General features: G+C 54.2%; 1 protein-coding gene across 1 annotated transcript; it reads left to right on the forward strand.

The window, feature by feature from the left end:
- The first annotated feature begins 11,676 nt into the window (after positions 1-11,676).
- Positions 11,677-13,090, forward strand: LOC120698688 (glutathione transferase GST 23-like). Its single transcript, XM_039982404.1, has 2 exons — positions 11,677-12,153; positions 12,253-13,090. Exons 1-2 carry the CDS (start codon positions 11,809-11,811, stop codon positions 12,694-12,696), a joined length of 789 nt encoding a protein of 262 aa, XP_039838338.1. The 5' UTR covers positions 11,677-11,808; the 3' UTR covers positions 12,697-13,090.
- The last annotated feature ends 421 nt before the right edge of the window (positions 13,091-13,511 follow it).

Consider the following 13,511-nt stretch of genomic DNA (forward strand, 5'->3'; position numbering starts at 1 on the left):
TTCAACAGTCAAAACATATGCAGTTTTGTAAAACAGGCCAATAGGTAGTGTTTATAAAACTAGGACGAAACATGCATCATAGGATGAGATTGAACTTGCCGTTTTCAAAGCTTTCTGGGAAGTCCTGATCGAGGTACTGTCCTTCGGGTTCGGGGTCGCGGAACTAGTCCTTGTTTGCTTGCTCGCAGTACTGCTCGTCGACGGGCTCTCCCTCGTTCACACCGTGATCTACGACGCACACAAACAAGCACACAATTAAGAAAAAGAAATAAAAGATTTATCGTTGAGCTCGAATCGGAAACAATTAAGATATGGAGATAGGAGTAATATTTTTGAGTGGTTTTCTAATGGCATGGCCAAAATTATAATCGAAATGGCGTGGTAAATTTTCAGGTCGATTGGAGGATTTTTGGCGCATGAAATGATAGGTCAGATAGGGGTTTAGGGCTAAATAAGGATCCAGGGGCTTATTTGTAATTAGTTTTGAGAGTGAAAGGACTTGATTATAATATTTAAAAATGTTCTGGCTAATCTGGAAAGGGGCAGGGACCTATGTGTAATTGTTTTTGTATTGTAGAGGGGTCAGTTTTTTAAATTGGGAGAACAGGGAGGGTTTATTTGGAAAAAGGTCATAAAGGGAAAAGGGCTCTTAATGAAATTGGGGGAAAGGGAGGGGGCTCAAGGCAATTTTGCCTTTCTTCTTCCTCCTCCCTCCTGTGAAGCAGAGGAGGGGGAGCAGGGCGCCGGCGGTGCCTGGGACGGCGGCCCTGGGGCACGGCGGCAAGCGGGAGCAGGCGGAAAAGGGGGAGGGTGACGAGGGGATCCCGTCCCCCACCTCGATTTGGGTCGAGATACGGCGAGGCGGCGGCGCCACGAAGGCTGGCCGGTGGCAGGCGGTGATACTGTGGCGGCGGCGCTGTGGAGCACGGCAGTGGCCAGGAAGCGGGGGGAAATGGAGAGAGGGATGAGGGGGTTCGGATGCCCTACCTATCTCGGGCTGGAATGGAGCGGGGCGGCCTGGCCACGAAGGCCGACGGCGGCGGACGGAGGTGGCCCTGGCGGCCGCGCTGCAAGGCGAGTGGAGGGGCTAGCGGCGGCGGAAGGATTTGCGGTGGTGGGGAGCGTGATGGGAGGCCTATTTATAGGCGGAGTAAGGCGGTGGAGGAGGGGCGCGGTGGTGGTGGCGGCCGGCGAGCTCGACGGGGCGCCATTAATGGCGCTCGGCCGCTGGCGAGTGTCGGCGGCGCGATTCGCGACGGCGACGCGACATCTCGGGCAGCGGGAACGTGGGGGTGCCAGGCTGTGGAGCTCGGCGTCGAGCTGTGTGGGCGCGAGCGTCGAGGCGGGGCGCTGTACGTGCTGTGTAGCTCGGCGGGCGAGGTGGCCAGGGGACAGGACGGGTCGGCGTGCGGCTCGGCGAGCGACGCGTCCGCGTGGTGCGCGTGGGCGCGCGCGTGGAGCGCGTGGAGGCCACCGGGAGTGGGCGCATGTGTGTGTGCGTGCGGGGAGCAGGCGCGGTGAGCGAGCTGCTCTGCAGCGCGCTGGAAAGGAGAGAAGGAAGGAAGGGTGGAGGAGGAGGAAAAAAGAAAAAGAAGGAAAATGGAAAAAGAAAAAGAGAAGGAGAGAGAGAAAGGGAGAGAGAGACGGTGGAAATCGCGGCGGCAACCATGGCCGGGCGCGCACGCGCGGCGATCGGGCGTGACGCGCGGGATGAGGGCGAAAAGGGAGATGGGACAACGATGGATTCGGATGTCGGGACCGGTTTTTCGGGAGATCGGGCGGGAAAAGTCGGAGCTCAACGACGAAAAGAATTTTGAAAAATTATTTTTAGCGTGTGATTTATTTAGTAAATTTTCGGGATGGCACACTCCCTCGCCGTGGAGCCCCTTGCTTCGGCCTGCCTCCGCCCAACCCAACCCCCCAAAGAGCTTTCCTGGCCTCCACTGGTTCTCCCAAGCCAGGCCACCGCCGCCCAGAGCTGCCGGAGCGCCGCCTCCGCCACCCATCGCCGCCAAAGGCCGCCCCTCACCGCGGACAGGCCAACTCGCGCCATATCCTCGTGACCCAAGACCTCCTAGAGGTGCGCCCCGACATCCTCTACCTCCTCCACCCCGGGGCCCTCGCCGCCGGCGATGAAAGCCGCCGGAATCCGGCCGCCCGTGCCTCCTCTGCTCCAAAATCAGGCCAAGGGCCAAATTGCGAGCCCCCAATTCTTTCCAGGATCTTTTCTGCAAAATCCAAGGACCCCGTTGTAAAGCTTTAGTTTAAGTTTTCAAATCTAATCAGTGAACTTCTAAATTCAATTAAAAATCATAGAAAAATCGGAAAAATGTCTACTAAAATTTGTTGGATTCCTTGTTTTAAGATCTAAAACTTTCCTTACATGTTGATCATCAGTTGTAAATAGTTTTTGCTCTAGTTTATATGATATTTTAAGTGGTTGCAAATTTTGAAAATGCATAGTAAATAGTAGGAAAATGTTAAAAATGCCAAACCAGTTGGTTTAGCTTTGTTTTGGTATGTAGAACTTAGAAAAAATATTTAACCTGCTATTTGTTTAATGTTTTTATGATGTATTGATTTAATCATGAGTAACGCTTGTTTTAGCTGGTTTAATTAATATCTGTAGTTCTGGATGTCCAAAAATCATGAAATTTATGGAGTAGCTTACTCTTTGCATGTTTAATTTACTGTAAAAATTTCATGTCCATACGATATGTGCATGTTTATAAATCTATTTTTTGTTCAGTATGTCTTGTTGAGGCAAAAATAAATGTTTTTTGTTGTCAATAAATATTGGTAAATTGTTTTACACTCCTTATCAGTATTTTATCATGCGAGTTAATCTATGCTATCAGATCCTTGCTGCATGTCAAGTTGTTGCATTTGTTTGGTTCCTAGATATAGTTTTCATTTTGTGTGCTGCTAAGAGGTGCTTTCCTACATGCTAATTTCAGTAGCTAATTCTTGTTCCTGTGTAAATCATGTTAACCCTTTTAGGATCAGAGTATGGTTTGTGTTTATTCATCTTGCTTATGTTTGCTTGTTAAGTTAAATAAAATCTATAGTTAATCCTTCTTGATTTATAACTTGACTTTTCTAAATGGGTTTACTAATGGTTTTTGAAAGGAAACACTTCAGGCTAAAACAAATTGAATGAACTCTCGTGTTGTAGCACCAACCCAGTTTGCCTTTTGAGTGTGTATGTGGTGCTTACTCGATAAATGATTGCCCAGTCATGTCTTTCTTTTTAGTCGCATTGCATTGCATTGCATCATCAGCCCCATGCAATTGTGATCTTATGCTTGCTTTGTATGCCTTTTAAATGCACCATGTGGTGTTTTTCTTAAGTTCATGCCCTTGCATCGTTGCATCTCACCTAGGTACGCTAGATGTGCGACGCGTGGATCTGAAGGGCAAGGTTGGAGCCGAGCCAGAAGATGGTGTAACGGTGGACGCGGACGCATCTAGAAGATGGACGGATGTACCCGATGTGCATGACCAAAGGAAGATGCTCGCCAAGTGAGTATCATCTAACTAACGCTGACATAGGTGTTACTTCCAGGCAAGCCCCGGAGCATAACCCCTAATTTGAGTATTCAATGGTTATTTATGTAATTGTGCATTAAGTTTTCTAGGAGTTGAATGAAACCATAGATGCAAGATTTAAGATCCGGTTACTTATGGCAAAGTGGTTTGAGAATGAATCTGTGAGAAAAGAAAAATGGAGACCGAACGGAGAGGAATTGGATTATGGGTATGGAATGGATGAAAAATAAACCTCCGCCTGTGTCAAATGAGGACCGTACCATTGTTGGTACTATTGATCAAGGATTGAACAGTACTAACCACATACCGAAAGTAGGAGGTAGTCGAAATCGGTAAACTGTGTACCGCTTTACGACGATACTTTGAATTCCGTCCTGCTACGCAGGGCGTGGGATGATGGTGGGTGTTGGATTGGATGTCGCCTCTGGGGTCTCCGGGAGTTCAACGTGAGGGGCCCTTCACCTGGGTTTTAGCAAGCGTATTTCAGACGTCGTGGTAATGATGGGAACAGCTGACGTGTGTGGCCCGGCGTGGTTTGCATGTGTCGTGTGAGTTAGGTCCACCTTGCAAGGTTAAGTCGGATCGATTCGCCGTGACTCGCGGTTATGAGAGCCTTGATCTCTCTATCACATTGTAGTAAAGAAGTGGAATGAGAATGGCAATGTGATGAGATATGTTTATGATACGCTTGAAAAATATAATGTGATATACCATGCTTGCTCTAGATGTTTACGCAAACCTAGTTGGTATATTGTACATTAAACCTGAGCTAAAATATTAAAAATAAGAATATACTATTAGTAGCTTTCCAGCAAAATAAACTCCAGAGCCAAAAGCTTTGCATGTTTAGGAGTCGGCTAAGTATATACTACTAGTCAGGTAAGCCTTGCTGAGTATTAGTATACTCAGGATTTATTGTTATCTTGTTTTCAGGTGTAATTGCTGATGTTGGAGTTAACTAGGATTCACATCGGTGGGCTCGATGTGACATCCTCATGCCTTCGAAGTTATCGTTGTTTCCAAACTAAACTTCTATTTAAATTCCGTTGCATGTTGAATTCTGATAATTTTGTTTAAAACTTATTTTTGTAAAGCTCTGCTTTGTAATTTAAATTAAGAATTTTTGTATGCTTGTAATCATCGGTGCTCTTCTTCATGCGAGACTTTCAGTGTTTTTCGATCCTTAACCCGACAGACGACCGGATTACACTGTTTTAAGTGCATGGTAACTTCATTAATCATTAAGATGATAGTTAGCGTACTTAAGCCAGTTAATTTGGACGGTTCTGTTACATCATGCCCGTGCACTTACGCCCGTACGTGCCCGTGAAACCGCAAAAGTCGGCTCTGATACCATTCTGCAATGTCCCGCCTCCCCGAGTCCGGGCCCATTTATATCTGGTAGCTTTTTAGGACATCATGCCCGCGCACTTACGCCCGTACGTGCCCGTGAAACCCCGAGAGTCGGCTCTGGTACCATTCTGCAATGTCCCGCCTCCCCGAGGCCGGGCCCACTTATATCTGTCAGCTTTTTAGGACACAGACTATCCTCACAGACCAACACATGTCTTTTCTGCATACTTTGTCCTCCCTCATGCGCACCCGGGAATAATTTTCCGGTCGGTCACCCATCCCGAAATTGCTACGGGCCAAACACGCTTAACCTTGGAGTTCTTTGGAGACCGGCTTCCAGAAAAAAATTGCAACTTGTTGGTATGAGTATCCTATCAATCCTATTAAACCCTGGGACGGGATGTCACGACCATCCACCTTTCCTCTCTCTCCTCGCAGCATTATTCTCCCTATGTCCGTCGCATCTACTGAAGCAGTGACTGAAGGATAGCAATTTCATCAGTACGAGGAATTTGACAGCGACGACAGCTTCTTGTGACAGGTAGGGTTTGTAAGCGAGAGATTTGCTCAGGCTAGCAACCGATCAGAGGAGCCACTGAAACTCTGACGAAAGCAATATGTAGTCCTTTCAGCAATTCCATTATATTTGATCCCCAATCACCCATGATCTCAGGACTCGGCGCCTAATTGAGTGAATACATCAAGCAAATAGAGCACCAAGTTGGAATTGAGGCCGAAAATTCATATTTCGAATGGAATGTTCAGATCCAGTAAAGGGGAAAATTTCAAATCACAGCTCTCGGGATGCAAGTTATCACCAACGAGCGCTTGAGTCCATCTAGGCATGCTGTCTCGCAGCAGCTCGGCGCAGAAACGCTCTGTGACATCATCAATGATGATTCCATGGATCGAGCCCAGGACATGGTGACGGCGTTGGTGGAGGCGAGGCAAGGTAGCACCGCAATAGGCAGTAGTCAAGGTGTGGTCAGGACGCGGAAATTGGCAATTTGGCATGGAAGGAGGCTGGGATAACATTGGCCATGGATAGAAGCTCGAACGAGCACCAGCGCTGATAGGGAACAGCTCGTCGCCGCGGCCGACATCGGCTCGCCACCTCGGTAGACTCCAGTCGGAGCGACAACAACAACGCGCGTCGCTCGCTCCGCCGCCAGTAGTCGGTGGAACATCAGCGTGGCGCGGTGCCGCGACCAGGAGTAGGTGACGGTGAGCAAGCCCAGAATGTGCAGCGGCGGCTCCAGTAGGTCCAAGATTGGGGAGCCCGGCGCGGCTGCCTCCGGCATGTGATGCGGCGATGGGTTGGAATGGGACGGGATGCGTGCGCCGGCGCGTCCGCCAAAGTCGTCGAGCCTTTTTTTCTGCGGGGTGGGGGCGGCGGGTATGAAAACCGTATGGTGAGAAAAAAATATTTTTTTGGCAGAAATATTTCCCAACATGTTATTTTTATGGGTCTCCACCTCCTCTCACCTCCTTCGGCCCTGAGGTAGGTCCGGCGTGAGAGTACGGGCCAAATATGGATGAAAAGAGTTTTTAATTGTTTTCGATCTTTATAGTATGGATAGATAGATAGATTAATTAGTATATCAAAAGTAACTATTCTTGAAAAGAAAATATGAAAATAAAAATGTATATATTGGATCAATTTTTTAATTGATCCTAGAAAATCATGGTTCAAATGGATTCAACGAAAACGTTCCAGAGTTGAGATAAATTCATTTACATTTTGGAATCCAGACAAATCTCTCTTACTGATCACCTTTGCCCGCGTCCCTTGATCTCAAAGTACGCAATAAGCCAGTGCCACTTACATTTATTTTTAATTCTTATCCCACATATTAGCCTCTACATTTGAATGAGAAAATCTGGCCCAATCCGGTGGATTCAAAACCTACGTGGGCCGCTAAACCATGCGCAGTACACACAGTGTAACTTGATTAAAAAAAACATCGAGTTTAAAGATGGAATAACCGATAAACTTTTTGAAGAAGTGCATTGAACACTTGCACACTTAAAATACACTACAGTACGTCTGTAGTCATAAGACAATGTAACGTACTCACGCCTGTACATGTGTATGTACACTGGAGTAAGAATTAGTTGGAGTCACATAAGGCCTCATGTTTCGTATATAGGTATCTGAAGGCAGCATGTACTAGATTGAGTCGAGGACTTTCGGACCCTTTGTGAGTGAGGTATATATGGTCCTCTGAATCATGAATTTTGATCTTGGCAATAGACTACGGCTCCCAGCAATCCTCGCACTCGTCTTCCTCGCGTCGCTCCACGGCTCCCAGCAAGGCAGGTGGGATCCCGTTCCCCCAGTTGGCACGGCTACGGAGCTGCGGCCGTCTTTTTTTTTTCCCTCGTGCGCCGGCCCTTTGCCGCCGCGCGCCGGCGTGCTGCTTGTGCTCTCGAGTCTCGATCGATCGCATACCTCCTCTCCGCGTGCGTCTGCATCTCGCATGCAGTCGCAGCACAGGCGAGGCCGGCAATACCGCGAGACGTTCGTTTCCGCGCCGGTGCGGCATCGAGTCGGCGGAGCCCGCGCCTCCACAGCATCATTAGCGAGCCCCCCCCCCCCCCCCCCCCCCCCCCCCTCCGGCTACCGCTGCCGAGGCACCAAAATCTTTTGTCCACCCAAGCCGGGGTCGACGAGGGCACGTCACGTCACGTTGAGATGGTACACAGGTCAGGAGGCATGCATGAGTGCCCTCCGGTTCGAGCCGTTAGCTAGGCTTGCAGCAGCCTCGCCTCCCCGAGCGATAAAAAAGCACTGGTGCGCGGACAAGGACGTGTCACGCGAGCCTGCTTTGCCCCCCGCCGCCGAGCCATCAAATTCCGCTCCAACCCAACAAAGGGAACGAGCAGCGAACCATCAACCATGCGCAGTCCAGGCTCCAGCCGCGGCGAGCTTTCACCTCAGCTGACAGCTGATGCCGTCTGCCGCGTACGGTAACTCGGCGCGGCGCCGGCGGGCTCCGCGGTGAAACGCTCTCCTCCGTGGCTCGTCGGCAGGCCGGGAGGCATGGGCGAGCACGCGATACGCCGTGCCGGTGCCGGTGCCGGTGCCGGTGCCGTGCCAGCCACGCGAGGGAAGGCAAAGCGCCCCGCGCCGCGCGCGGCCGGCCGAGCAGTACCGAGCAGTACCGCGCGCTGACAGTAAGAACGCAGTGATGGGAACTGTGCGGCTTTTGGTCGAGCCGTCTATCCTCCTGCCGGTCGGCCAGACGGCCACTGTTGCTTTCCTCCATCCGGCGGTCGCCTCGCACCCTCCCTGTCCCCGGCTGCTCTGCTCGACGTCCGATCCCACAGCGGCCGCGATTCCGCGAGCCCCTCTAGTACGCGCACGCTCGCTGCCTGTGCGCTCACAGTAGACTTGCTAGAACGGAATTGATCGATCGGTCAGTTCAGTTCTCGACACAGCATGCCTCTCAGTCGCAGGAAAAAAAATTGTGGGCTGCATTGCATCTTTGCGTGCATGGACGCAGGTGCAGCCGGTCAAAGCTCACGCCGCAAGATTCCTCCTCCCTCGCTGCCGGGTTTGGTCGTGAATGAACATACAGATTTAGACTATCCGCACTCATCATACTCTAAATTTATCATCTAAAAGAAATATTCTGTCCCGGTCATCAATATTCCATCCTCTATCCACATTTCTCCCGCGCTCTTCGTCCTCTATATCTCAACCTACATATCCTGATCATCTATATTTCTTACTCAAATCTACTATACCCACCCCATCTATAGTCACTGACAGGTGGGACCGACACTTTATCTCTCCTACCTCTCCACTCCTCTTTCCTCACCCTCCCCTGCTCTGTACGGCTATCCATGCGCGACAAGGCCGGCCGGCCAGCGGCGGCGACAGGGCCCCCGCCCCTGCTCTCTCCCTGCACGTGGTGGCTAGCAAGAGCGCGGCGGCCGGAGCGAGCGGCGAGAGGACCGGCGGCGGCGCCTCCCTCCCCCTTCTCCCAGATACTCGGCGGTGCGGCGCAGCGCGAAGGCCATGATGCGGCGGGGCGGCCTCCGCCGGCGGCTCCTGGCACCGAGGCCATGGCCGAGCTCGAGCTCGGATTTGCGCGCCGCCGGCCGAGCTCCATCCACAACCTTAATCGTCGCCGGCCGCGCGGCCACGACGCCCCCTTCCCGCTCCATCCACAACCTTGCTCCTCGCCAGCACTAGCAGCTCGGGCCCGTTCGGAGCCTTGAGCCGGGCAGGGGCCAGGCGGGTGGCGGGCGGTCCCGCTGGGGCCTGGTGCGCGGCCGGCCCCTGCTCGCCTCCCTGCCGGCCCCATTGCGCGCGGCGCGGAGGGACAACTCGAGGCCACCGCGTGGCGAGACGGCCGCCGTGGCTCCTGGCGGCCGCCGCTCCTCCAGGCCGCGGCGCGGCGCGGCGAGATGCCCCCCTCCTCGCGGCCACCCTTCCGCCCGCGAGTCCCGCAGCTGCCCTTGGAGCTCGCGTCCGCACAGCCATCGCCGAGGAGCAAGCCTCGCCGCCCTGTCCTACCTCCGCACGTCATGGCCCCGCCCCCGCCTGCGCTCGCCCTCCCTGCCTCCCACGTCGGCGCGCCGCGGGCCGCGGGCGCCCCCTACCCTGTTGCCCCGCCGGCGAGCTGCGAGCCGCGCCGCCCCATCCTGTGACACCCCGGCCTAGGGCTTAATAGGATTAATAGGATACTAATACCAACAAGTTGCAACTTCTTTCCGGAAGCCGGTCTCCAAAGAACTCCGAGGTTAAGCGTGCTTGGCCCGGAGCAATTTGGGGATGGGTGACCAACCGGAAAGTGATTCCCGGGTGCGCACGAGTGAGGACAAAGTGTGCAGAAAAGACATGTGTTGGTCTATGAGGGCAGTCCGTGTCCTAGTTAAACTGTCAGATATAAGCGGGCCCGGCCTCAGGGAGGCGGGACGTTACAAAATGGTATCAGAGCCGACTCTCACGGTTTTACGGGCACGTACGGGCGTAAGTGCGCGGGTATGAGCACGGGCGCGTGGGGGCGCAGTTGCCACCGGCATGTGGACGGGCGCGTGGCGGGTCAGTGCGCGGGCATCTGGGATGCGCCGTTGGCACTGGACGCATGGACGTGGCACAGGGACCGTTGGCACTGGACGCACGGACGTGGCACATGTGCCGTTGGCACTGGGCGTATGAGACGTGACCAAGAAAGAACGTTCCTGGCTTGGGATTGACCGACGGGGACGTCGGTCTCTTAAGTGGGTGAGTATGTGACACCCCGCCTAGGAATTAATAGAATTGATAGGATAGTGATATCAACAAGTTGTAACTTCTTTTCCGGAAGCCGGTCTCCAAAGAACTCCGAGGTTAAGCGTGCTTGGCCCGGAGCAATTTGGGGATGGGTGACCGACCGGAAAGTGATTCCCAGGTGCGCACGAGTGAGGACAAAGTGTGCAGAAAAGACATGTGTTGGTCTATGAGGACAGTCTGTGTTCTCATTAAGCTGCCAGATGTAAGCGGGTCCGGCCTCGGGGATTATGTGACCCCCCGGCATAGGGCTTAATAGGATTAATAGGATACTGATACCAACAAGTTGCAACTTCTTTTTCGGAAGCCGGTCTCCAAAGAACTCCGAGGTTAAGCGTGCTTGGCCCGGAGCAATTTGGGGATGGGTCACCGACCGGGAATTGATTCCCGGGTGCGCACGAGTGAGGACAAAGTGTGCAGAAAAGACATGTGTTGGTCTGTGAGGGCAATCTGTGTTCTAGTTAAGCTGCAAGAAGTAAGCGGACCCGGCCTCGGGGAGGCAGAACGTTACACATCCCCTGCTCCCCCCCCCCCGGCGGCGAAGCTTGGGCGGGACTCCGGGCCGCGGCGTCGCGCGGAGGTGCCGGCGGGACGCCAGGTCGCGGTGTCGCGCGGACCTCAGCCGTGCGGTGAGCGGGCGGCGGCGGGCGCGGACGGCAGTGTGCGCGGCAGACGCGGTCGCCGGTGGACCCCGGCAGCGGCACACTTTCCTCCTCTCTCCCTCTCTCCTCCTTCAGGTGGCGCGGCGGACAGGCAGGCATCGTGCCACGCTGGCTTGTGCCGGACGAACGGAGAAGCCCCTAGATTTGGGGGATCTTGCCTCGTCCGCAACAATTGCTGACGGTTTACCGTCCCTCACTGCAGCTCGATCGTCCGGTATACGGTCCTTCAGGATGGGTACCGAACCCCGGTGTGGACAGCCTTAGTCAAGCGCGGGGATCAAGGCCCGGGGATTTTGTTCAAGTGCTTTGACCAGGATTGCTATCAGCACAGCTCGTACTACTCCACTAACCAGGATTTGTTTGGGTGTTCAGTGTCTATTACAGTTGCCGTCACTCTTCCCGCCACGAGTAATCTGGGTTCATTACCACACGGGCTGGTAGTAGTAGTAAGTAGGACAGGCGTACAGCCCGGCCGGATTGCTCTGCAAGCCAAAGCATTGGGGAACAAGTCGAGAGGGGCTCCTCCTCGGCTATCGTGTTCTTTTCCTTTTTCTACCACTGCTCGGTAATCCAGAAGCAAATCGGCCAGAGCTGCGAGGAAACAAAGCAGCTCAACAAGTTCACAGTTTCACACGTCCCCGGTGGAGTAGGAAGTCCACGGCGACAGGCGAGCCGGCGTGCCGTGCCCTGGAAGCCTGCCCGGCCCATCCCGGACGGACGACTCCTCGCCTAGGGTTCCCATGGCCTAACACGGCACCTCGGGCCCACCCGTGCGACCCACTTCCACGTGGGCCCTGCCTCACGTCCCCGGCTCTATATAAACCCGTCCACCGGAGCTCCAAGCCACGCAGCAAACTGCAAACCCGAGCACACCACCACCATTATTAGCTGCCACTCGAAGAGGAAAGGAAGCATCTTGATCCATCTTGAGTGGTAGGGTCCAGCAGGAGCGAGCGGCGAGCCATGGAGAAGGCGGCCGAGAATGCGAGCCAGGCGGCGGCGCCGCTGAAGCTGTTCGGGTCGTGGGCGAGCTCCTACACGCACCGCGTGCAGCTGGCGCTGCGCCTCAAGGGGCTGGACTTCGAGTACGCGGAGGAGGACCTCGGGAGCAAGAGCGCCGAGCTGCTGCGCCACAACCCCGTGTACAAGAAGGTGCCCGTGCTCGTCCACGGCGGCCGCGCGCTCCCGGAGTCCGTCATCATCCTCCAGTACCTCGACGACGCCTGGCCGGAGACCCGCCCGCTCCTCCCCGCCGACGCCTTCGACCGCGCGCTCGCGCGCTTCTGGTGCCACTTCGCCGACGACAAGGTGCGTCGATTGGGTTGGGTGTGGTGTGGCGTCTGCCTGCGCGTGCGATGGGACATGGCTGACACGCGTACGGGCAATTGATGTTCCTGATCGATGCAGCTCGGGCCGGCGGTGGGCGCGGTGTTCGCGTCGACGGGGGAGGACCAGGAGGCGGCGGTGCGCCAGGTGCACGAGAACCTCGCCCTGATCGAGGCGGAGCTCCGCGACGGCGCGTTCAGGGGCCGGCGCTTCTTCGGCGGCGGCGAGGTGGGCCTCCTGGACGTCGTCCTCGGCTGCGGCTCCTACTGGCTCGCCGTGTTCGAGGAGGTGACCGGGGTGCGCCTCGTGGACGCCGACGCGTTCCCGCTCTTCCACGCCTGGCTGCGCGACTTCGAGGCCCTGGACGAGGTCCGCGAGACCATCCCCGCCGTCGACCGCCTGCTCGAGTACGCCCGCGGCGTGCGCCACATGCTGCTCGGCCACGCCGGCGCCGGCGCCGCGGCCGCCACCCCGGCCGAGGCGCCTGCTCCGGCTCCCGCGGCTGACATCGCCGTTGACATCTGATCGTTCCACAGGACGCCGCCGTGCGGGCGCCGTCCGGCTGCTGGTGATCAGTAGCTAGGTAGCTAGTAGCAGTATGATTTGCCGTGTCGATGGCGCCATGTGAGGCGTGCGGGGGACTGTTGAGGCTGCGTGCCCGCCCGGAGTGCGCGCCTCTGCGTTCAGTGCTCACGCCTGAAGAGGCGCAGTCTGTCTAGGTGTCTAGTTTGTTTTCTCAACTTCGTCGTCGTCGTCCTGTTAATCTCTGTCTGCCCTGAGTCCTTGTGGCTGGGAATCTTATGTGTATCTACTACTAGTAACCTAGCAGTTTAGCTTGCTTGTTTAAATGTGTAATCTAGCAGTTTAGCTTGCTTGTTTAAATGTTAGCCATGTGCATGCCCGTGGTTAATTTCTTCTACTCCCTCCGTCCTAAAATATAAATATTTATCGATTTCCGCGATTCATATTTGACCATTTGTTTTATTCAAAAAAATTTGTGAAAATATTATTTATTTTGTTATGACATGTTTTATCATCGTATATATTTTAAGTATATCATAATTATTTTTATATTTTTATAAATTTTTTAAATAATACGAATGGTCAAAAGGAAATCAGCAAAAATCAATAAATAATTATATTTTGGAACGGAGTGAGTAGTTTCATAGTACGGTCTGATAAGATTTCTTTCACCTTGCAGTGCTAGAGTACCAATAATTTACTGACAACTACTAGCCACTGATCACGGATTGCTGAGCGCTGTTAACTCGTGTGCTAGTACGAAGGTGCTCGCAGCTCGCTGCTCACCGCCAGTGGCAGCAGCAGGGGCACCCCCTGCG

This window comes from Panicum virgatum, chromosome 3K (assembly GCF_016808335.1).
Source record: "Panicum virgatum strain AP13 chromosome 3K, P.virgatum_v5, whole genome shotgun sequence".
Classification (NCBI taxonomy): domain Eukaryota; kingdom Viridiplantae; phylum Streptophyta; class Magnoliopsida; order Poales; family Poaceae; genus Panicum; species Panicum virgatum.